The sequence below is a fragment of the Toxotes jaculatrix genome, chromosome 13, assembly GCF_017976425.1.
Source record: "Toxotes jaculatrix isolate fToxJac2 chromosome 13, fToxJac2.pri, whole genome shotgun sequence".
Lineage (NCBI taxonomy): Eukaryota > Metazoa > Chordata > Actinopteri > Toxotidae > Toxotes > Toxotes jaculatrix.
The window spans coordinates 9,891,355-9,916,520 of NC_054406.1; the positions used below are offsets into that span (position 1 = coordinate 9,891,355).

The 25,166-nt window shown below is 42.4% G+C and overlaps 1 protein-coding gene across 3 annotated transcripts in view; it reads left to right on the forward strand.

Moving 5' to 3' along the window:
• The first annotated feature begins 5,638 nt into the window (after positions 1-5,638).
• Positions 5,639-25,166, forward strand: part of jarid2b (jumonji, AT rich interactive domain 2b) — a 106,292-nt gene continuing 86,764 nt past the window's right edge. For all 3 annotated transcript variants that reach the window (XM_041053376.1, XM_041053377.1, XM_041053378.1), the window contains exon 1: positions 5,639-6,182. In XM_041053376.1, the coding sequence (XP_040909310.1) occupies positions 6,135-6,182 (48 nt within the window). In that variant the 5' untranslated portion in view covers positions 5,639-6,134. The remainder of the gene's footprint in view (positions 6,183-25,166) is intronic.

Sequence of the window (25,166 nt, forward strand, 5' to 3'; positions counted from 1 at the left end):
AGACCTGGCAACGCTACAACGCTGCTTGTGCCTCAGGAATGATTTACGCTTAGCTTCTCATCCACACCGTACTCCAGTCCAGGCTGGTTTGAGGTGAGAAAGGGGAATAAGAGTGTTGAACTGAATGGGGAAACTGGACTTACATTGGTATGGATGAGTAAATACAGATGGCAAAAACACTGAGGGTGAATGAGAGCCACATGGTGATGTTATTAAATTTCAAAACACTGGATACGTGAATCAGAACAGAAGCATTAATTAAAATGAGATAATAGAAGTTCTTTGGTCAGAAGTCAGCTTTTTTTTTTTTCTTTAACTGCATGGGAAAATGTTTCTGACTCTCTGGCTCATTGGCATCACTGTAGAAACATTACCAAGAGGTGGTGCCCATAAAGACAAGGATGAAGCCATGAAAACTTTGTTGTGGTGAGTGAAGAAAAAGCAAAATGTTCTGCCTTTAAGCAACCTGACCACTGTGGAGAATGTTTAAGCATTTAAAAAAGTGCACTAACTATCCCAGTCCATTTTAATGTCTAGTTTTTCCACAATGTCTGGATTTTACCAGGTTAGACTTATCTGGGTTTGCAGTTGCAAGGTGAGCTTAGGGAGAGCTGCCTCATTAGTGAAACACAACAACAGCCTTGGGGGCAGAAATAACAGCAAGTCATCCCTTGACTCTGATCTTCAGACAGTTTTGCATTTAGCTTCCAGATGGGTCAACTTAGGGCACAGCGAAGAGTGAGCTGATCCTAGTAACATGCCCTGAGGACAACTTCACCCTGGAGCCTGAGGGCGTGGATATTCCTCCTGCTGATCATGCCCTAACTACACCACAACCACCACAGCTCAGGAAGTGAGATATTCAACATGTGAATTGAATCAGAAAGAACCACTGCCAAAGGGGTTTTGTGTATCCTTCGAATCTAGCTTGTAGTTAAGGTTCAGCTGAGCCTCTGTCTGCCTCTGTCTCATCCTCACTGTTGTGCTTATATTTGACAAACTTGATACGAATCTACACCACTGGTGCCTGTTTTGTTTCAGCAGGGGATTTCTCATGCTGAAGGTGTCCAATTATCCATGGTAGTAGAGTGGGGACTCTCAAGTCCCTTCAGAAGGGGAGGTGTGTGCCTGTGTGTGTCTGTGTGTTGGGGGGGGGGGTTGTCGAAAAATAAATTGTGTTTGTGATCTCAACGAGTCCCTGAACACTGGATAGGGAGAGGTGGGTGTGAGGTGGGGGTGGCTGTGGAGAAGGTTAACCTCACTTTAATGAGAGTACTTATAAGATTCAAATTTCAGCAGAGTAGTTTAAAGCCACCATGACCTCCAGTCTGTCTACCATTGTCAACACTGCAAAAAAAAAAATCCCTCTTAAACAAAAATGAATTCATAAGCTCTCCTGAAACCAAGAAGAAAAAAGAAAAATACAGCTGCTACAAAATAAAGTTTGACCACAAAAGTTCTGTAAAAGGCTTTAATCCTCACTAGTTTCACCTACGCAATCAAACATTAAATTTCAGTTAAAAGTGATTAAAACTACATTATCTGTCTTTTCATTCAGCTCAGTAAAGGCATTAACAACTTACAAAAGGACTACAAAGAAAAATCTAAAGACCTTGAAAAAAGACAAGAATTCCTCATCCTCCTAACTTCCTCTTAAAATAATTAATTTACAGAATTGAAACAAGCCAGTTTTCTTTTGGAAACAGGTATAAATGAACTTACCACACTGGTAAGTTTGGTTCAATTTGTCGACTGACTCCTGCATTGTTTAAGAGTAGCAAGCAAAATGAGTAATGACTTGTCAGAATTAACTATTGCAGTGATAATCTTGTTGATTATTTTTACTTGACATGCCCCGTATACCTATTTTTAAAAACCCTAACAAAGAGAGAATTATAAATTAAGATGTCTTGCAGCTGTAAATATTTCTCTTTTTCTCAACACAAGTCCAACAGCATTTTAACCCTGAAATGTAAGATCGTCCTTACTTTGACATATATCGTTTTTGCAGTGTAACTTATTTTTTCTCTATTTTCATTCGCTCTCTTTCTCTCTTTCTTTCTTTTTTTTAACAGCCTACATGAAAAGGAGGGAATTCTATAAGCCGTGATTTTATTGCTTCCTTACCCACCCAACCCACCCTGCCAACACCGTGGCTCGCTTGTCCCACAGTGTCGCACTCAGTGAGTTAATTCAACACCCCCTCTGCACACACGCACACATACACCTCCCTACCTCTCTTATTGAACAATAAACACAATTTTATGAACCTTGTAGACAATAAGCACTGAAGAATAAAAGATCAGGAGTGGCATTCATGTTTCCCTCTATAAATGCCAGGGAGCAAATGCCATTCCTCTTCATTTGAAATGTTATTCTATTCCATTGCTATACTAACATTTATAGGAATTTTTCAATTCCTAACAACTTTTGTTTGCAAGAGTAAAATCTATCTCTATTCAAGCTGTTGTAAGAATTCTACTTAAACAGAGATAGATTAGTTGAGGATGGATTTGAACTGCTTGATTCTTTGTCAGAATGAATTGTATTTAAAGATTGAGTAAGTTAATGGGAACTGAGCTGAAATTAAAAACATCAGGTCACTGTCATACTAAACCCACAGGAAGCATCTTCTAAAAGGGGAGGCAGTACCTGCTGTAAAAACAAACAAAAAAAAAACAAAAAACTTTTATTAATGGGCAACAAAACAAAAGGTGACAAGGCTGAGTATTTTCTTTCCTCCATTTCTTTCTTTTATTTTCAGCAGATGTGAAGGAAATTCCTTTGGGTTTATTTCCACAAAGTGCAATATTTAACCATTCAATCAGTAAATCAGCCCCACCCTCCCTCCATCTTACACACACACACACACACACACACACACAGACACACGCACAAACACTCTCCGACTCCCCCTCTTCTTGGCTATCGGACATCAATCTAGCTAGCACCGTCTGCTAAGCCTCACTGGGCAATTAACCACATTGAGAGTGAAAGCTCTAATCAATCCCTGGCCTTCTCCATCACATGCATATAGACACACACAAACACACACACTCTTAAATCCATTGGCGTAAATGTCTCAGCCCTTTATACAAGCGCTGAGCAGTCCAAACAGCACTTTTGAAACCTGCTGTCCCTTCAAGGACACACACAGAAAAAAATACTGACACAAACACACTCTCAGTCTCGTGTGCTTTCACTTGCATAAATTACAAATAAAAACAGATCAGTCATCTAAATCCTCATCTGCATTTGACCAACAAGTTTAGTGCTTCATGGAGGCCATCATGTATTTATTTCACAACTGACACAACAGACCACAACAGATCTACACCAGTCTCTAACAAGTCTTTCACACACTGGATGCTACAGTTTTAGGATACACATTTTACCACTACACTAAAGATTTTTAAGATTGAAAATAGAGACAATTTTAAAGGACTCGAAACAAGATGGTTTTGATTTTGTCAGAACAGCAAAAAAAAAAAAAAGAAAGCAGTTCTCCCATCATGTTTTACGAAATCTGCACAAGGGGAAATCAGGCTAAAAATGTTTGTCTGTACATGGTTTGGGCTAAATGTGAACTGTGAGGAGGGCTGCTGTGAAATTCAGGCATCCCTCTACAGCTTGTCTCATTGATTCATGTGGGCCTAAATGTCAGCACCAGCAGGGCAGAAGACCCTGGTAAACCCCCTGAGAGTGCAGGGTGATGGGGGCTAAAGGCAGTGTGTTCCACAGCGTCGTCTCAAAATAGCCTGCTTGACTCAGACATTGTCAGAGGACAAGACATCATTGATTAGGGGGCTGAAAGAATATGCTCATAGAAAGGTACTGCAAAGATTTACAATATTTCTGATATATAGTCTACTGTCCATGGATTTACCTGTAAATATAGGATTAGGATTCATTTTACTCTGCATTAAACATGCACAAAATATTGACCTGTCAGCTATTGATTTGGTGTCTTTTTTCATGCATTCATGGGTAAGTTCAGTGCTTTGATCATTTGGTGCGTTATGCTAAATCTACATCAAACATAGAAGAGCAATCGATAGCTCTTCCTCGTTACATGAATGATAATGAAATCAGCATGATTGCATGGATGCTGGTGATTGATTGTAGCCCAGCTTTGAGGGGTTCACAGAGATACTGAAGCTGCTTTTAACGTTTCTTAGTCATACCTATACACTGGTTTCCTTACACAGAGAAAAGGCATACAGGTAAAATGGCATTGTAACCCGAAATTGCCAGTGAATGTGGATGTCTGGGGTCAGCCTCTCACCCGGTGTGCGCTGCAGGGGTGCTTGAGGGGGCGAAACATTCTCAAACTGATAAAGACATACCCTCAGATGATGCACCAAAGGAAAAGTCAGTTTATGAGGAAACATTACAGTTAGAGCTCTCTTCAAAATCATATAGGCCACAAATGAATCTGTGTCTCTTTGTAACACTACACACGCGCATTACTCTTAACTACCTCCAGGGTTCATACAGAGCAACCGTCCCACTCAGTTTATTAAAGTAATGACACAGCAAGCCCACTTCTGGTGAGGGGGATGAGGACACCCAGTCAGCTCACAGTCATTGCAGAGTGGATAAAACAAAAGTGTGACTATTATCTGAACAAATATGCATGAGTGGAGATACACACAAATGTTTTTCAAAGATGTTGGTGTAAGCTTCAAAAAATTTGTAAATATTCTGAAAAACATGAAAGTAAACAAGGCCAACAGTGTGTTCTGATAGCCATTTATTTCTCGTTGGGCATTGTGTGAAAATGCAGCTAGACGGCTGATCAGTTCAGTGGGAGCTTCAGTTAGTCAGTTTTTGTTTCAGTGTGAAAGGAGCCTCTGATTGCTAATGTATTTACTGAGCCCAGGAGACAAACGTGCAAGAATTACCCTGCTCTGTTTACAACCACACGCAGACTTGAGGCTTTCGGTACTAAAGCCAACCAACCAAAGTTTGCTCAGATATTTCCTAAATGCAAGTCTATGCTCTAATGTTTAACCACATGGTCAGAGTTTGTGGGGGTGGTGTGGAGTGTGGGGGTTGGGAGCTGTCATTAACATAAAAATTTGGGAACCCCTACTAGTTTTTGGCCCCTGGCTTCTTCTGAGAATTCTTTATTTAGCTCTCTTGAAATTTGTCTTTTTTTTTTGCCTTACAAATAAGACTACCACAAACACAATGAATTCTGTATGTTGAAGACGTGATTGCTCTTCTTAAGATCATGATGAGGAAATGAAAAACAATCTAAGCCCGTTTTTCATTTAGCTTAAACTATAGATAAACCTTAATCATCCAAACGCTGGATTTAAAATACTACCAGTATAAAGGTAGTATAAACTCAATTGTGACCACCCAGTCCTCCTCTTGAAATGCACCTAAAGCATTAAGCCTCAACACTAATGTTATAGGAAATAAAACGCACCATTTAACGTGAGATAACGACAAAATGTCCATGAAAATCACAACAAACACAGTATAAGTCAATAAAAGAATATGGTATAGGAATATTTGGCGGCGTTTGGCGTTTAGGCTTGTCTCAGTGGGATTTTGAAGTTGCCGCTGAATGGTGAAGGATGTGATAGGCTGAGAGGCTGAGGCTGGCGAAGAAAGGAGCTGCTCTCAGTCAGTAGAGCAGTGCCGCTGGATAGCTCTCTCGTCGACCGCAGGCTCCAGCCAAAAAGACGTGACCTAACGTTTTATTTTTAATTTTATTTATTAATTTCTCATCGTATCTTCACCTCAAACAAGATGTAACTTGTTGACATCACCTCACATATATTCATGTATTTGAAAAGAGCCGGGAGTGAGTGCGCAGAGACGAGAAGCCGAGCTGTTCTGGCGAATGGAACTTATTGTTTTGCATTTGTTTTGACTATGTTATCCCCAAGTGAGTTTGGGTTCAGTCCGTCTCTGTTCGTCGTCGACCCTTGAATTTTTTTGGGATTTATATCCGAATAGTTTAAGGGAAACACCGAAAGAGGATCCTGCAAAGCCAGCAAGCTTTTCCTACCGAGCCGGGGATTTAAATCGTCATTTGGTGGTGCTCCGGGAGAGGCGAGAGTCAAAGAAAGAAATTCATGTGGCCATTCTCTCTATAGCCAAACATTTTTGGGGATTGCATGATGAGCAAGGAAAGACCGAAGCGGAATATCATTCAAAAGAAATACGTAAGTAAAACCACATTTGCCTTAAAAATGCTCACAAATGCAGTCGCTCTATTCAACTTTGCCTTCCTCGTCTCGATGAAAATGCATAAACTTTCATCATGGACTGTGAAGGTTACCGTCAGGCAGCTTGTGTACTATTTGGGTCAAATATCCTCTAAAATCTATCGGCTATAAGTTACCTCAACGTGTTAACAGTTACATGGTTTTTATTTAAAGAGACAGCAATGTTTATTCAATGTCTGTGTTGCAGCGTTTCTTCGACACCAGACATGTTTTAGGGTATTTGAACATCGGGTGCTTCGGGGAGGAGGAGGAGGTGGTGGGGAGGGATTGCTTCGCTCATTTTGACTCGTTTTAACGCGTGATGGGGGGATGCATCGTGTGTCCTGGCTACGTGATAAAGCTATAAAAGGTTTTAAATTGATGGACTTGGCAAAGTGTTAGCAGAAAAGGCTTTTGTTCGCCCCCCATTTCTTCCTATTCAGAGCCGTGAAGACAAGCCTGTAGGCCATGGCTCAGCTATTTCGGCTTCCATTTCGTCCCATGCTGAGCATTTTCATCTCCGCTTTAACCTGGGCTCTCACCGTGAGAATTTATATATATATATATGTATATGTAAAACCATCCTCATGCCGAAGCTCGTATGTGGAGTTGGTGTTGAGGATAGCGTTGTGTCTGTTGGTGCTGTGCATAACACACACGCACAAATATATATTTCTGCTGTGAGGCTGGCAAACCGACATGTTTCGCGGACTGTTGTGGCTCTTTAATTTTCTCCATAAAGAGTGAGGGAGAGCTGGAGGAAAGGGGGCCATGCAATTCAGCATATTCCGTCCAGTTTCCACCACTTGAAACGTTGCAGGGACACTTTACGGGCTTTAGCTGTTGCGAGGTTGTCTTTGCTATCAGTCCTACTATTTGTGATAAGTCCGTCAGGGTCCCTGTAGGCTAATTTTGCAGGTCTCCGTGTGACCTCTGCGAACGAAACATATTGCAGTAGCCCGCTGAGGGATAACTCCATTTTTTGCAGGACTACGGGGGATAAGCTTACAAGCGTTAGGGTCTCGTCCTCGACTACCGAATCAACACGAAGCAGCAACGTTTACACGGACGATGTTGACTGAGTGCTGTTTCTGACTGATCCGGTCTTTTAAAGCGACTGTGTGCAGTCGCATTGCAGAGGCTCATGTATGAAGCGATACCAAGAAGCAACCATTTTCTTTCTGCAAGTAACACTGGTGAATTTGTGGGGGGGGGGGACTGTGAAATAAAACAGTTCAGCCCCACCTGGGGCTCAGATTGTAGTCTCGGTTCAGGGCTTTGGTCTGAGCACCCATTTGTCCTCCTCCATGAATGAAACAAAGACTTTTAAATCTTGCAAAGTGTGAGTGGCTCAGCATATCGCGCGACTAAGTTAACACGCATCATTTTTTCATGAGGACTACACGCCGGGCCTCCGTGCCTGGGCTTTAAAGTTTGTTACACTTCTTTGATCTGTTTATAAATAGTTGCTGTGGATTACAGTCACGCGATTAATGGACATGTAGTTGTGTTTAATTGCACGAGGCATATGTTGTCTGAAGCTGAAGTCAGCAGAGCTAACCGCTCCCCCCCTCCCTCCCCCTACAACCCCCATCCAAACAACATGTGGAGTGTCTCTACAAAAGTGTGCTTCCCCTTGCAAACACGTTTGTGACTGAATACATCGAAAACAGAACAATATTTATTTTGTGGTAAAAGGAAATGTTACTAAAGGCCAAACCGAGCAACAGGTTTGTATGAGCAAGCGAACAATTAGTCTAAATGCGGAGAGGTCTGTTTTCGTGTGTTCAGAAGATTTCCTCTTCATTGAAATGTTGTTTTTCTCTGAAGTAAATTTAAACATTCATGTCGAATTAAAGCATAGGATAAAAATAATCATTTTTCTCAAGAACTTCTTTCAGTCTTTCAAGTGTCCACAGGGTTTCTGCCTCTGGTGAAAATAAACAAATAGATGATGACAACTAGCAAACACCCACTCCAGAGGAGCATATCATTGAGCTTTTAATTTATCACTTTTGGAATGGTTTCTGTGGTCCATGTCCATGTATGGTATCATCTTATAACAGAGATAAAAATTTTTTAAAAAAACCCCCTTCGCTAAAAGGATGTAATTTAAATACATCTGTATTACCCAAAACATACATTGTCTATGGATAAATATATTGGCATCAACATTTATTTGTTGGAAAGTAACACAAATGTGAGTCATCCTTAAGAAGACAAACTGATATGTAAAATGACAGAAAAAGTAAATCTAACGTGATACACATTGCGCCTCTCTCAATTTTTTTTTTAGATATGTTCTGCTGTAGTCATCACCATCCCATAGTGTCCTGTATTTGTAGTCAGCAATGACTTTTTTAAAGTTCACCCATGACAGTGATTTTTCTCTAGCCATGACCAAGTACTTTCAGTACTTTAATTTCCATACGCTGGAAAAGTGGGTTGAATATTGCAAAGATAACAAAATTTTTGATCCTGTAAAGTTTTGTCTGTCTTCCTCTGAATTGAGGAAACAGGATGTGCCATAGAAATAAAGACTAACTGAAACAAAAGTCCCCACTTAAAATTGAGCCAGACTGTGACAGCCAACGGTGTCTCACACTCTAAAACTGGATGGGCTTTTTTTTTTCTTATTTGGTCTATTCATAACTTGGATGTATAATTAGAATTGGAGCCAGAGAATCAGGGCTGGGAAAATGGTGTGTCTGTGTGCCCGACTGCAGGATGCATGTTTCTGTCCTGTGTGTGTGTGTGTGTGTGTGTGAGAGAGAGAGAGAGAGTGTGAGTGTGTGTGTGTGTGTGTGTGTGTGTACATGCGTGCGTGTGCATGTGTGTCACATCTGTCATGTGTTTTCGGCAGCTGCAGCTGATGCGTTAAGTCTGGCCTGGACCAAATAAGGCTCACAAATGTGCATTTCTACAACAACCTGGAGGAGTCCAGATCCCCAAGCCCCCCCTAGAGGCTTTGAGACAGGACTCTTGGCCCCTACTGATCACCCCCTCCCCCCTACCCCCCTTAATTAGCGTAAGACAATTATACATGCTTGGCTTAACCATTTCCCCTGAAACATGGGTGTGAGTTGTTACCCCCCTCCCCACCCCCACCTTGTGCCCAACAAACACCCACTATTTGCGAATGATATTAAAATTCATCCGTCATAAAATGATTGGGGGTGAGGGGGGGGTGAGTCCCTAATAAAAGCAAACAAGGCAAGGCAATCGTCATTTTCCACTAGGATTGATAGATGTCATTGTGAACAGAACCAAAAAGAAAAGCCAAATTGCCCTGTCAGTTTTTTTCCCTCCAAAGATGCTTAGTCACTAAAGTCAGATTGAGTGACACTGCAGGAATAAGCATGTGCACTTTCTCTCTTTGCTCTTAGTCAGATGTTTTTAAAAATATCTTTTATAGGTTCATTTTCTTAATTTTTGTTTGCCTTTTATGCTAGTGGTTGACGGGGAGATGCTGTGTAATGACTGAGGTACCAAGAGCTAATGTGTGGCAGTGTTGTTCTGTCTAACGAAACATGACACACACTGTGTGTGTGTGTGTTTGTGAATGCATGTAAGCGAGAATAGCAGGAGAGCACGGCAGAGTGCAGCCAGGGCCATTTTGTGCAGAGTCGGCTCTTCCTGTAGGCCCCAGCTGGGGCTAGGCCTCTGATTCAAAGGTTGTGTGTGAGTGTGTGTTTGTGTGCATGCACGGTGTGTGTGGGACAAGCACAGCTGCTGCAGGGGCCTTTACAAATGTAAAGAGGCTGTCAGTGTTTGTTTCATCAGGCGCACAACTGATGAGGGCCAAGTTGAAAATCCATTGCACTGTGAGTGTGTGCGTTGAGCATGCACAAAAAGAGGAAACAAAAACAGAGAGTGGGGGCAGAATGGGGAGTGCAAAGGCACAGACTCTCCCCCTCCTCTCCTCCTTTTCCTCTCTTTATCTCCCTCTCTCCCTGTCTCTCTGTCTCGCTCTCTCGTTCTTGGGCTGTCCAAATGAAATGTGGGCCTCATGTAGGACCATGAAGAGAGGGTCACAGGGTTGTTTTTTCACCGTGCCTGAGCCTCAATGCGCTTCATTTAACCTTATGTTTTAATGCAAATTCTTCTTTCATAAGCTCCCCTCTCCTCACGTGTGCAACATGGCAGGGTTCACTTTGCAACCTCCTCATCACTATGGCTACCAGGGCAAACCAAAGTATACTGTGGCAAAAGCAGCGTTTTACTGCCTGTTTATTTGACCACGTTCACTATGGTTACGTTCCACGTGGCACCTGTGAAAGGCTCTACAGTAAAAGATAAAAGTGCTTTCCACATGTGCTTGTTCATTTTCTCTGCATCGCTTCATAAAGGACAGTTTTTCTATGAATGAATCCCCATGCAGATTATAAAGTGATGAGCGTTTTGAAACGAGTAGGACAGAGCAGGGCTAGCCTCACACAAATTGCAACAGAGGACAATGCTTTTTAATTTGAAAGCAACGTCACCCAGCTTCATTTTTTTTAATCAGTAGAGAAAAATCAAAGCAGAGCTACTTTGATTATGTTGCCAAACTGTATCAGCATGGCATAAAAGTAACTGCCAAGAATACAAAAACTCCTCATGAAGATTGCCAGCAACTTACGCACAATGGGAACATAACTGAAACAAACTAGGAGTTTGTGTGTCACTCACTTTGTGCAGAGTAAACATAAAGCGTACTATATACCTCACACTGTGTGCGCTAAATTCTAGCAACCGTCAGAACACACAACACATAACCAGATGTGTTCTGCTGCCTTATATCTCGTTGTGTCTTAGTGATAATTGCATTTCTAGTGTCCCCCTTCTCAGCCATTCGCTGTTAACGCAGGGAGGAAGCAGTCCTTCCCACGCTGCAGGCCCAGCCTCACGTCCCTTTGGCCTCATCTCTCCTCTCTCTGGGCCTGCCAATTTGACAAGCTCTGCCAGAAAAATTTCTGGGAGTGAATTTGGCGAGCCCAGCCTCTTTTAATTCAGCCTTATTTATTTATGTATTTATTAAGTTCGTGCTGAAATGAGGAGATGGGAAAGCTTTTTTTTTCCTCCCTTAAATAAAGTCTGCTTTGCCAACAGAGAGTTTACTGCATCATTACAGGCGCTCTGTGAGCTGCCGGCTTCAATTTGGAACGGCGATGGATGTTCAGCGGCCAAATGCATCACCACTCAGCTTTTTTTCTCTGACATAAATACAGACTCTCTCCCTGTTTACCCTTTACTGTCTCTGCCTCCCTATTCTTCTCTTACGTCTGTTTTCTACAGAATTATGTCACACACACACACACGGTGCAAACTCCCTGTTATGCAATATGACCTTTTCTCTTATCAGCTGTTGGCATTGAGCACCATCTCCTTCTCTTTGCTGGCACCGGCACACACTCACACACGCAGAGGCAAAGGTCTCTGGGCATACACTTGCAGTCAGCAGGTGAGATAAACTGGTTTTAAGGCCAGCCTTGCAAGGTGTCTTGTGGAAATCGTCAGTGTAGATTTAGAGGAGTAATGACCAACTGGGCGTGACTGTCTTTGTTATACGCAATGTGTGTTTCTGTCATGAGCGGTGTGTGCGTAGGCCTGTGTTAGGTGTGTTTTACAGCATATGCTCCAATAGTTGGACACAAGGCATGGCTGGAAACAGTGCAGTTGTGGGCGGCCAATGCAGGCGGGGGTGTGTGTGTGTGTGTTTGTGTGTCACGTACACCACGTGCGTTCCCTCCGTGCTCGTCTTCATTCTGCAGAGTGATTTATATGCTCCTGCTCCTGTGGGTTTGGATGGAGATGGGGGAGCAAGACAGCTGGTCAGGCCCTGAGAGGCTGTGTGTGTGTGTGTGTGTGTGTGTGTGTGTGTGTGTGTGTGTGTGTGTGTGTGTGTGTGTGAACACACATGCTCACTCATGCATGTGCATGTGTGTGCGTGCGTGTATGTGTGTGAATGAGTGAGTGGTTGCCACAGCTTATCCATTCAGGATCCCTATGAAGCTGAATCAACACTTTAGCTTTGTCTTTGGTTTGGCCTTGCAGGCTTTATGGGGGCCCATGAAGGACGTTCAGCAACAGCATAAAGAAAAGAAAACAATTAACAGTTTTCTTTTTTTAAATTTACCTTTTTTTTTCTTTCTTCAGACATTGTGAAACGTCTTTTTGTTTGAGAAAAATACACAAAATAATTGAACATATCTTCAGGTACTTTTGTTTGTAGTTCAAATTTCAGCTTAGCCCTGGGTTTTCCTTTAAGCTCTATAAAGCCGAAATAGGAGGCATTAAGTTGTTTTTCACCTGTTTTTGAATCACCAAGCTATTGTAGCTTATATGGCATTAGCTTTTAATGACCATTATGTACATCACTCAGACAACCTCTTGACTGATCTCCGCTCACCCTCTCCCTGCTCTTCATCTCAGCTACATCAGTTTAATAAACACTCCTTACATTTTCATCCTGTGGTCAATCCCATCTGATCCCCTATTGTGACACCATCGTCTTTACACATCCAGTGAATTAAGCCTCGAGGGATGAAGCAACAGAGCAGAGGCTCAGTCAGTATCGATCCTCCATTACTCCCTCTCTTTCTGCCAGGAATACCACAGTTTCACTGTCAAACATATGCCAGTAAGACTTTGCAGGCACCATCATAAAACGTCCTGACTTTGATGCTAAGATTAGGAAATCCTGAAGCTCTCTGCTGTTGGCCTTCTCAAGAAAAAGCTATATGCTGACTTTTTCATTTTACCGTTCAGTGTACATTCATAACTGTTCTTGTTATGTGTTAGTCTCATGAGGTTTCTACCAAGTGTAGTAATCTATGAATCATTCTTTTTATGATGGAGCAGTTTGTTTCCGTCAGCCAACAAGCCACTGGCCACTCTATGCAGGTCCTCTTTGGCACAGCATTGCCTTGGCCGATGACTGGCTCTCTCATTTAATCTCTCATGAGGGTATTTTCTAGTGATCTTTTTTTTTAATATATATATTTAACTATCATTATCCCTCTTTTTTTTTTTTTACGGCAGTCATTTGTGGCTCTCCAACATGCATGGCTAGTTGTGGAACAGTGACCTCCCTTCCGTTAAAGAGCTCTCGAATGCAACCCTTTTTCACCAAGCATTTTGCCCCTTGCAAGCGAGACCTTAATTCGGGATGGCACCCCCTCCCCATCCCACTAACAGGGGAGTAATGAGCCAGTGGAGCAAAGTGGCTGGGTGACCACTGTTGCTGCCTAATCTCTACTTTTCAGCCCTCACTGAACGATTAAAAAAAAAAAAAAAACAGTAGAAGATGTGGTGAAGGTGGTGTGGCGTAAAGAGGTTTTATACAAAGCATATTGATTCAAGACAGAATAGCAGTTGTAAATCTTGTGGTTTTTGACTGATTTGGGAGAAAATGACTGGCTAAAGAAAAGGTGGTAACTGCATCTGGCCCTCACTCACACCGATTATACCTTCCAAACTGTTTTTAGAGGACTGGGCAGGAGCATGTTGTAATGCTGAGACATAGTTGGGGGAAGGGTCTGTGTTGCTGAGTTGTCGGATATGCTGGTTCCCGCGTCAGCTCATATGTGAGAAAACAAGAGGTAGTGGTGGTTGGTGGTTGAGCACTGTAAGAGGCAGAATAAACGGTTTATTTGATTTGCAGATCAATATATACACATTCCTTTTGCATCTATCCTATTGCACCCCCATCCTCCATCCACCACGAGAAACACATTACCCCCCCCAATCTTGTCTTGTAATGGAATACCAAGTACATTTTTTTCCTCTGTTCCACTCTATCTCTCTCACCTCCTCCCGCTCAGCTCATTCACTCTATTACTCAGCGCAGCTACAAAGAGAGGAAAGAGGCGTTGGGAGCTTTACTGTGGGATAGCGCTGGAGAGAGGACGGAAGAAGCGGGGGTATTTTCTCCTCGCCTAGATGTGAAATTGACTCAGTTGCAGAGGAGGAGCTATTGCACGATCGGCAGGATCTTTTCCCTTCGCACTCAATTTTAATTTTACTTACTATGTGTGTTGCGTGCGGTAATCATTTGCTTGAAGGAGCCGACTGCTAAGCGACATGATTAGGTTGCTGGCAGTTTTGCAGCTCTCTTCTCTCGGTTTCCCACTCAGTGGGCATCTCACATTCTTCCATCCGTTTTGTTTTCATTTGGTCTGCCAAAGGAAACTTTGGAATCTTCTCCAGTTTGATCTTACACAGCTGTGTGAACTAACACCCTACTAGATACACACACCCCAACATACTAACATGCAAGCACTTGCATAATTTTGGCCCTATTTTGCACCTGGTAAATCTTGTCCTTTCTGTATTACCTGTGCAAAAATTACATTTACAGAGCTGCTGGACAGATTTTCCGTGTTTAATGTCCATCTTTTTTTTTTTTTTTTTTTGCTGTTTCCAAACATTACAGTTTTTTGCTGTGATATTCTGCTTAAATGTTTCTTCTCACTTAAATCTTCTTATGTGAAGCATATCCTTAGGATTATTTCTGTTTTATTCATTTAAATGGAAGGCTGCATTAAAAACAGTATGAATTGACAAGAGTCAGTACAGGAATATTGATTTTCCTTTTTTTTGCCTATTGATTTTTTTTTTCCTTTTTTGAGCAATAGGTGCTTTTTAAGTTTTTCCACTGAGAGAAGCAGAGTGTGAGTCAAAGGTATTGTTCCCCCTGTTTTTAACCTCTGCTCAATAGATGAGGGCTTTCACAATTCTCCTAGCTGCATGATTTCCTCCAGGCCTCACAGCAGGGGGCTAGAGTGCATGGTACACTGAGGGAAGGGCGCCAGAGTCTGGGCTGAATGTCTGGCCAGCCTCCCCTGGCCCTGGATCAAACATCACAAGGCACAGGGGGGAGAGGGCCAGCCCTGGAAATCACAACCTGTGATCGTCAAGGAGAAGAAATCCAAGAGGATAGAAATAATCAAATTAGGCACCATCTCAAGTGGAATATCCACAGTGATGGCGGTAAAGGCGAGGCCTGTCTACTGATCTGTCATAATAACCCTCTAAATAAAATGCAGCTTCTGAAAAAGCACATGCACATCACAAAAGCTGACGTGAGCCTTTGCTGTTTATAGATTTAATTGTTTGAGAACGTGGATAGGAAATGAGGTAACCACTGGTTGAATCCAAGCCCGACTGTCATAGACGCACACTCACTTTCATACATTGGAAATGAGTAATGCAGGTGTTGGTTAGCACTTAAGAGAAAATCGAAACAAACTCGGGGTAAATATAATTTGTAAGCCAACTAGCAGGAAGTTACCATGGTGATGAGAAAGTATACCCCCCACCCCCCCCCAACCACTTGCCTGTATGTCTCTGTTGTGTATGTGCGTGATTGGGGGGGACTTATACCTCCCACCCCCAGGTTTCTATAGAAACTGACATGCTGACAAGGTTTCTGAGCAAGTCAAACAGCTCTTCCTTTTTGTTTCAGCTCATGAGGGTGTGGTAAGGCAGCAGATGACGAGTAAAGTTATATTGTTGTTGGAGCATCTGGCTGCATTGTGGGGAAGTTACTAGATCTATCTTGCAATCATGTGAGTCGGAGAGATCAAGTGTGTAGTAGTGAAACTGAGAAAATTTAGTCAAAGGGAATTTTCAGGTACAAAAGTTGACATCCTGTGTGTGTGTGTGTGTGTGTGTTTGTTTTCTGTTTAATTTTTTTTAAATAGAAATTTGGAAATTTAAGACTTTTAATTTTCCTTGAGACTAAAGTGTTGGCTCTAAGCACACACCAAAGTGTTTGTTGTTCATTTGTAGATCCTTTTCAGAGAGTTTGCTTGTATTATCTAGCCGTTGTGACATCTATTCAGTAAATTGCATTAGTCATAAGATACTTGTAACCTATCACAATTTTTGTTATTGGCCAATTTCCTGACAGTAGATCAGTTATGTTACAATTATCGACAGTCATTTTCATTATGAGCAAACACCCCCACTGTTCAGTCACTAAAATCAAGTTGTGGAATTTCATATTACTCATACCATTCCATCATATATGAGAGTCGTTTTTAATTCTGGTTGAAAATTCTGGTCTTGTTGCTGAGGTGGAGATGTGATATGTGAGTTTATTAAATGTCACTCATACACAGATGTATTAACAAATATGAATTATAACGGAGCAGTAGCAAGTATGTGTACATATACTTATACTGAAGTGGTGTGTTTCATTATGACTGTTGTGACTCAGAACATCTTGTGCATGTTAATTGGCAACTTGAAACTAAATGACAGTAATGGGCCATATTTTCTCACTTGTCCATAGTGGTATCAAAGGGTGTAGCTTCACATTTTTTTTTTCTTTTTGCAAGTTAACCCAGTTTCATCATTTCAGTTCTGGGTTTCATTGGGACTGTTTCCTTCTACTTCATAATAAAATGGATGTTGTGTTTGGTAAGACACGTTGCTGTTAAGTAAATCCAAAACTATCTACATGGCAAGATACCACTAGGGTTTTTCAGTTATCTGATGAACCAAACTACTAGAACTACAGCGTTAAATGTCTATATTAAACCATTTGTATTGTTTAAACAATAAAGGATTATGTCTATACATCTAATCAGCTCATAATATCCTTACAGATTGGAAAAAATTAGTCATGAATGAAATGGCAAGTCTTTCCAGGAACAGGTGCAAACCGTAACATTAAGCACTGTGCCACAACCAGGGTGGACTGCGTGTCAGATGATGAAGTAGAGATTTTACTCTTGAGGTTTATTAAGTTGCATGATAAACCACTGACAAGTAAGAACAGCCTTGACTAGTGTGTGAGAAACTTTGTTTAACCCAGTGTATTTGGTCCGTTATACTACCAGCGTCACTAATGGATTCATTTGAAAGGCTCAGTCATACTGAATTTATATCCACTAATGAAGTTATCTAATTCGTGGATGACTACCATCAAGCCAAGTGACTCATCAACAAACCCACAGCTGCTGAGTGTTATCATCAAAATATTTCTCAGGCTAATGATAAAGTTGTACTCGTTCGAGCCATGGAGCTTGAGCCGGTATATGGTTGACATTTTTTGACCTACCTCTTTCTTCTCTGTGCTTGGACCTAAATTCATTTATTTCACTCCCCATCCAGGCTCCCTTTGAGGTCAATTACCAATGAAAGAGCCTGCTATGGGCATGTGGCCACCTCTCTCCCTTCTGTAGGTTGCTAGCTAAACTGACGCCATCTAATCGCCCCTCATGCATCACCTTCATTCTTCATCCCCACTGTACCAAAACCATTATTCACCTCTTTCCCACACAGTTTTGCTTTCCACTCCACCTCTCCCGACGATGCCTGTTCCTTCTCTTTTGCACACAAACGTCCCTTTACCTTTTCTCACTATTCTCATTCTCCTTCTTTTCTTGTCGTCTCTCACCTTCCCTCTCTCTGTCCCCTGTAGTCTGTCAGTCTCATCCCCCCTTTCTCTGGGCCCCTCAGGCCTGAGAGACTTTGCCTTTGTGTGCAATAGTGGAGTGAGGGGAAAAAGGGGGGTGGGGTGAGGTACAGGGGTTTTGTCCCAAGCTGCGAGGTGAAAATCATTTCTTAATTGCCTCTTGTCCTTTTTTTTTGTGTGTGCCAGCGGTTGTGCCAGGGAATGGACTCCTGGGCCTGCACTACTAGTCCCTAAGCAGAGGAACTCCCTTGCCTAAGCCCTGGCTTTGTTTCATAACGTTCTCTAGCTACACTGTAATCTGCAGTCATACAGCAACACACACACACACACACAAACAGAGGCTTTAAAAAGGCTTAAGATGTTGGACACAGTAGAATACAGAGAAAATAGGCTTTGGATGTAGCACTATGAGGTCTAGGTGAGTTGTAAATGAGCAGTTGGAATCTGCATGGCAAATTTCTACATTGTCTGGGATTCTTAGTAACGTTTGTGAATGGTTTGAGCTGCTGCTCCTTTTGTTTTGTACATATTTTGAATTTTAATTAAAAATTTTATATGTATACTAAACTCTCACCGCAACTTTGTGCAACTGCCCTAACTCTAGTATCTGCAGGTCTATTTTGCATGATAAAAATGGTCTTATCACTCATGGCTTCCCTAAGTGATTTCTTTTTCCTGTGTGAACAAGCATGGCCTGGTTTTGAATCTAGTGTCAGTCTTCTAAACTCGTGACATGGTTGTGTAGGTCTATATTAAAATGTTGCTTTAAGTGATAGATATGTGGTCTTTGTCCCTTTAAATATTTTCATACTGGCAATAAAAATATGATGTGGGTGCTAGATGTGTTGGGCCACACTTGTGGCCCATTTATACAAGGCTTATATATGTCACAGGTTAGTTTTTGGTTGTTGCAGTTCGGACACTGATGTCCTAGGACAAGCGAGGAACTCACTGAAATGCAATTCAGTTTCTCCTTAGTCAGGAATTGTGAAGGCAGTTTGAATGATACACATTGACCCATACATTTTGGCCGCAGAGGCAGGTTAAAATCTCGCTGCTAAAAGGGGTATTCGTGTGACCATGGTCAGGCCCTGTTCCTGCTTTTCCTGTCAACTGTCAGTGGAGGGCTGCGGTGGCTTCCATTAACCACCACACTAACTCGTAATCTTATCTCCCTGACAATATGCATTAGGCTCAGCCTGCTGCCGGTTAACCCTTTCCAGGGCACAGCACAGACATAGTTTTTCTTTTGTCCCCAGTGGTGCAACTCTGTCTGTTGAGAGGAAGTGTTGTCGTTTGGGGTTTAAACTTTAGCGTGTTGAAAAGGCCGTAGGACAGTTTGATTGGCAGGTCATATTCTGCACGGGATCAGTCTGTCATAGCTGCTTGGACATAGAAGGAGCTTATCTCTTCCGTGCCTCCTCCTCCTCCTGTCAACCCCATAAAGAGGATGTATGAATTTCAGGGCAGTCTACTTTGTAGTTGTTTGACTCTGCTTGCTCTGCAGCACTGTCAGAGACACTCAGCCCCAGATGATCTCCATAAAATCTGTCTCCCACTCTCCCTCCTTCAGTCTGTCTGACTCCCACTCCCCTTTAATTTTGCTGGGCTGCAATATCCTACCTAGACCCTGATTGTTGTTTTCTGAAAGCTGGAGCAGTGTTGTTGTAACATAATCATTTAGTCTCCCTCCCGTGGTTCTGGCAAGCTGCACGGTGAAATCCATCCACTGCTCATTTTTATGGGGAGTGAATTTGTTGTAGCTACTACAACTGCTGCTGGCTCGCCTTTACGCTGTATTTACCAGTGTAGATGGATATCTCCTCTGCAAAACATTTCAGAGATGACACGTTATATACACATTTAATATTCCCCAGAGGTCATGATTGTGAATTTGATTAGTGTGGCTGAAATATGATGGTAGTGATATCGAGTGACTTGGCCTATATTGAATTTTTAATCTCAGTGTCAACTTCCTCTTACGTGACGTGCCATTTCTCCTGATCAGTGTTGTTTAAACTGGAGCGAGAGAATTGTTTGGCACCTCGTTTTATTGAATTAGTTTAGTTAAATGCAACAAGTCAAGGGCTTGTTTTTAAGGTTAACACAGAACCGTCACTGTGGTATCATTAATGGAAAAATACAAGAGGTTGTTGAGGTGATCACATAGTGTTTTTCACTCAGGTCAAACTTGTTGACCCTGATTGAGTGTCTGCAGGGTTTAACGGAACAGTTTAGCCTTGTTGCATATCATCTCAAGTAGAACTACTGGCCAAGGTGGTGTTATGGGAAATTAAACTGCTTGTTTCACTGGTTGTGAACCTACAACCATGCACACTCGCCCTGTTTCATGAGAATTATTGCATGACACTGAACCCATCTGTCAGTCATCCATCCAAGTAAGCTCTCACGCGGCTCTAAATCTTTTATTCCCCGGTCTTGTTATTGCATCTGTAGCACACACTAAATCCCATTGATTACTTCTTTCACTTGTGTCACAGGCAGGGGCACCGTATGGGGTTGGGGAAACCCTGATCGATTCAGGGGGCCCAGAGCTGCACAGGGGCCCTGTAACATGACAGGGATTAGATGTTTATTGTTTCAGACCTGGAATAAGCTGTTGACATGAGACCCAGAATTCCTAGCTGTGCCTGTGGTTACAAGATCATAAGAGTGTTTAAAATCTATTTTTCTCCAACCTCTGCTGCTGTAAAGAAAATTAGATTTTAGGTTTTCAAGTACTAAATTTGATGTCAGACACATTTAGCTTTTATTTCGTCTCCGTTCGTCTCTACTAAGGAGTGTGTGTGCTTCATGTGTCTACACTGTAGAGATCTCCAAGCTAGTGCAGTTTATCATTCTCTCCCCTTCTTAGTAAAAAGCTTGCCGTAAAAATTATCTCTTTTCTTCTGCACTGCAAAAACACCAAAAGATCTTGTGGGGGAATTGAATAAGTCAAACCCTTGTAAATGCATCTAGTGCTCGACAGCGAGTTTGCATATGATTTCCATAAACGAGGGCGTTGATGTATGAATAACTTGTCAGATGGATTGATTTACGAAGGCAGCTGTCATTCACTGGTGGAGTTTATTCTGAGCGTACCCAGCCTGACCCATCAGCGGCTGACTGACTGTGTGATTGAATGACTGGCTGACTGATGCACCCAATGCAAGGCTATCAAGATATATCAGCCTAGCTCAGCTTTTTCAGGAGCGAGCTGTTTACTGTCTCATGAGAGGAGGGGGGAAAAAAAGTTGCACTCGTGTAAGGCTTTACTTTTCTTATGGGGAAAAGTGATCGGCAAGGCAAGGAAGTGAGCGGATATCCACCGACTGGCTGCAGTGCCTTTTTCTCCTATTTTTCTTTGTCCCTTTTCTGTGCCTTCACCCTCTCCTTTTGTATCTCTCTAGCTGGTAGGTGTTATCAGTGCAGCTATTGTCAAGGCTGAAAGAGCAGGGGGGCTCATGAGACCCCCTGACAATGGGCACATGCTTCCCCCTCTGTGAGCTTCCTGTGTCTCGGTTGTGTGTGTGCAATGGTTGGAGCTCTGTGATAAGGCTTTTGTGTGTCTGGGAAGCACCTCTCTTCCTCTCTTAATATTCACCTGTTTTAGCTGCAGGTGTTACGGCACAAACAGTTGTGATCAACTAGCTTTGAATCCATGAAAGTGGCAAACCGCAGCGTCGATCAGAAAATACACCACAGCTGCACGGTAACACTACACTGCATTGATTTAGCCAGAGACTTCATATATATCAAGTTCTCGCTGGAAATTACCTGAAACTCCATGTTTAACTGGCTTTTAAAGCAGATGGTCCATCCAGATATCTCTTATGTTTAGAGCATGAAACCCTGCGCTTAGACCTCATTCCTGAAGTTATAATTTGAGACAACTTTCAATCTTGTGTCCAAACAGGATTTGCTTAATTAAAAGAAAATATAACTGCTGTCCCGTGGGTTTCTTTGGTGATGCTGGATATGAATGGCAGAACTTTGTGCTTTTGTGTTCTGTAGTCACAGGCTGTAATCCAAGAGTTGCTTATCTTGACTGAATGGCAGTTGACACACAGCTGAACTGAGAGACTCTTTACAGCACAAGAATTAAATACACACAAGTTAAGATTCCCGTTGTTAGAAATAACCTGCAAACAAACCACAAGTGGACTTGTCAGAGGCCAAGAGAATGTTGTTCATGCTTGATGCACTTGGTAGAAGAAGAAGTGCTACAATCCTCTCTATCAGTTTCAAATAAACATTTTCTATTTCTAAAAGGAACTCCTAAAGTAAAGCAGCAGAGAAAGCATGTCAAGGCCATTTTTGGTCTGAAGCATATCTGAATAGAGATGCCCACAGCTGCGATGAAAAAAGGATCTTTCACTGTCATAAGAGGATCATAGGATAGAATTAAAGAGTGACAATATGCCAAAAATGGTGACATTCATACTGGGTAGCTGAAAGGCGCCTGTGTGATGATAATAATAAAACAGACTCTCTCCAGACATCTTTCTGCTTCTCATTTTTACTCTCATTCTATTATTCTCATACACACACAAACAGACAAGATGGCTGCTTGAGGCTGTAGCTGGCTGTTAACACCTCCAGTCTACAGAAGGGGGCCTCTTTTTGTTGCTGACTCCTCACCACAGGCAAACGAGGCGGGGGGGTTGGGGGGGAGGTGGTTGGGTTGGTGAGGTTAGGAGCCCCCTCTTGATCCTAAACATTCACATAATGCGAACAGCTGTCTTTATTGCAGGCTTTATTGCAGAGTTTCTGTTGAGTGCGAGTGTGCCCAGTGTTTGCCTCTGAGTGACAGTAAAGAAGTAGGTCAGCGAAGAGACGCCGTTCAACCCGAGAGGAGCAGCTCGTGAGTGTGCAACTGCATATGTGTGTGCGCACATATGCATTTGTGTGTGAGTGTGTGGGCATGTGTAGCACAGTGTGTAATTTGTTTCCTTCCGCCAGGAACCAGCCTGACCTCCTCCGGGTTCCACAGCATCAGACGTGTGTGTGTGTGTGTCTGTGTGTGTGTCTGTGTGTGTGTCTGTGTGTGTGTGTGTGTGTATTTGATGGCTGAGGCCCTGGCAGAGCTCTGTTCAGTGTCCCTGTGAGCAACAGAGTCAGCAGTCATATGCAGACTGACAGCCGAGGGAGCAAAGGGGCAGAAGACACTGGGCGAGGAAAGCACTATTTTTAAGACGGAACAAGTGTGCATGCGAGATGCAGAGAAAGGCAGAGGGACTTTGGCACGAGATGCTGGTAAAGAGGGAGAGGAAGAACTAAATACTAGAGAAAGGTAAACTGGACGAGTGAATTCTCTCTGTCTCTCGTGCTCACTCATTTCAGAGCACGCTGCTGTTGTTAGGGGATGGCTGAGCTGCTCCACCCCTTTCCCCCCCACGAGCCAATCCACTATCTTAATCCTCGCCATCCTGCCATCTGATTGGTGGACTGTCTGAGCCAGTGGAATAAAATGGGATTGATGGGTAATCTGGGACTGGAGCTGGGGAAAGAAGGGCAGGGGCTCAGGGCAGGGGTAAGGTAAGACTGACCTGGCCATTGGGACAGGGATTCGGGGCAGGGATAAGATCTTTGCAGTACAATTACACTGCAAAACAATTCTATTCCAAATGTGAAGGATTTATTTTTTGTATTTCATTTTAGGATTTTTTTTTTCATTATGTGAAAGCGCATAACCTCTCTGCCCTTGATGATGTTTACCCAGGGTCACTAAGGTTGGGGCTTGAGTGTCTCCTTTCACGCACTCTTTCCATATGACACAGGAAGAGTAGGTAGGATAATTTTGACATTTAGTGAAAAATATAATCATCTTGCAAAACATGGGCCTCGTGGAAGAGTTAGTGGAGTATATATAGAGAGAACTGACTAATATGAGGGCCTTGGCAGAGGGGAAAAGCCAGGGCTGCGCTGCCTCCCCCCTGGGTATTGTCATGGCTCTGAATGGCTAATGGGAAGTGAAACCAGAGCTGGAGATTGCTCCGTAATGGCTGCTGAGCTATGTCCTTGGGTATGTTGTACACTTTACAAGAGCTACGTTTTGCCTAGCTATGTTTTATAAAGGCAGAACAACATATGAAATGTATACATTAGCAAACATGCTTTAAATGCAAGTTTAAAAAATCTGTGCTGTAAAAAGCTGCAAAGATCTGGTTTAAATACACTTGAAGCTGTTTGTATGATTTTCTTTAGGTGCTAACTCATGTTCAGATCTGTCTTTGTAGAAGTGTTGGTTGATTGAACACACAGTAAAGCTACGTGTTAACAACATGCTGTGAAATGTTACCACGCTGTGCATATGGAGCATTGCCTCGAGGGATTGGTCCTCCATTTTCTTTCTTAAGTGTGCGTCTGAGTGTACCTGTGACCACAAGCACCCTTTCTCCCTCTCTTTCTTTAAGATGCCTTAAGCGTCCAAATGAATATAGATGAGCGCAGAGATCAGCACGTGTTCAAATCAATAGCCTGCCAAATACAATAAAAACTGCTGCTCGCTACCAGTCACGTCAATAAAACATTGATTCGGAAATGCTGGTGTTTTGCTGAGGTTCTTTACTTCCCCTTCTTCTAAGTGACTTCGGGTTGGGAAAACTTCAAATACATGTTAGTTATATTTATTTTTGCTAACTTGCATGGATTAAAGTTACTTTGACAGCTTATTTGTATAAGGCTACCAAAAAGTGACATGGCAGTGTCTCACACTCTCTCACTCAGACTATCAGCTATCTTGAAACCTTTAGTGTAGGCTGTCTATCGAAAATCTGGTCAGAATTAGTAAGATTTGAACAAATTTCATAAGTAAACTTGAAGAAAATGATGAAAAACACAGCATGTTCCATTACGTTGCAACTATTCTCATAACTGAGGTTTTCCATTACTGTTACTCCTGTTTTATATATGTTTCTCATCATATGTGTTATACTCTGTACCTACACCCTTCACTCAGACTCAAAAAGCATGAACACAATTAGCAGAAATCCCCATGTTTTAGGTAACTGGGAAAAGATCAGAGAAGCTGTGCATCATCTTGTCCTGCAAGGGAGTCTTTTCTCTTTTTGTTTTCTTTCTGAAATGACTTGGTCACCACAAACCACAAACTTTCACACCCTGAAGAGGAGAAAGTGTGTGGTGTGTTTCAGCACAGTCCCATAAGAGCCAGCACCGTCTCCATGTTTTTAGCCAAAACCTGAAGGAATTAAAAAGGGTGAAGCAACGGTCCAGCAACTCTGAATAAGCCCAGAGGATAAACAGGCCCCAAGTTAATTATTCAAACCAGCGGGAGAGATGCCTGGCACGCAAACATGCACAGGGTTTCCCCAGTGATAGGGCAGGGGCCTCCTGTCTGGCCTCCTGTGGTTTGGTCATGCAAAGTACTTTGAATGGTAGTGTTGGGAACTGTGGTAAAAATAGTTACTTTAACCAGCAATTCACATGTTGTACAATGTCCTTGGACTGGAAGAAATTTCACTTTGGCTTTCTAAATGTGTTTGATCCTGTTTTCAGAATAAACCATGTGACAA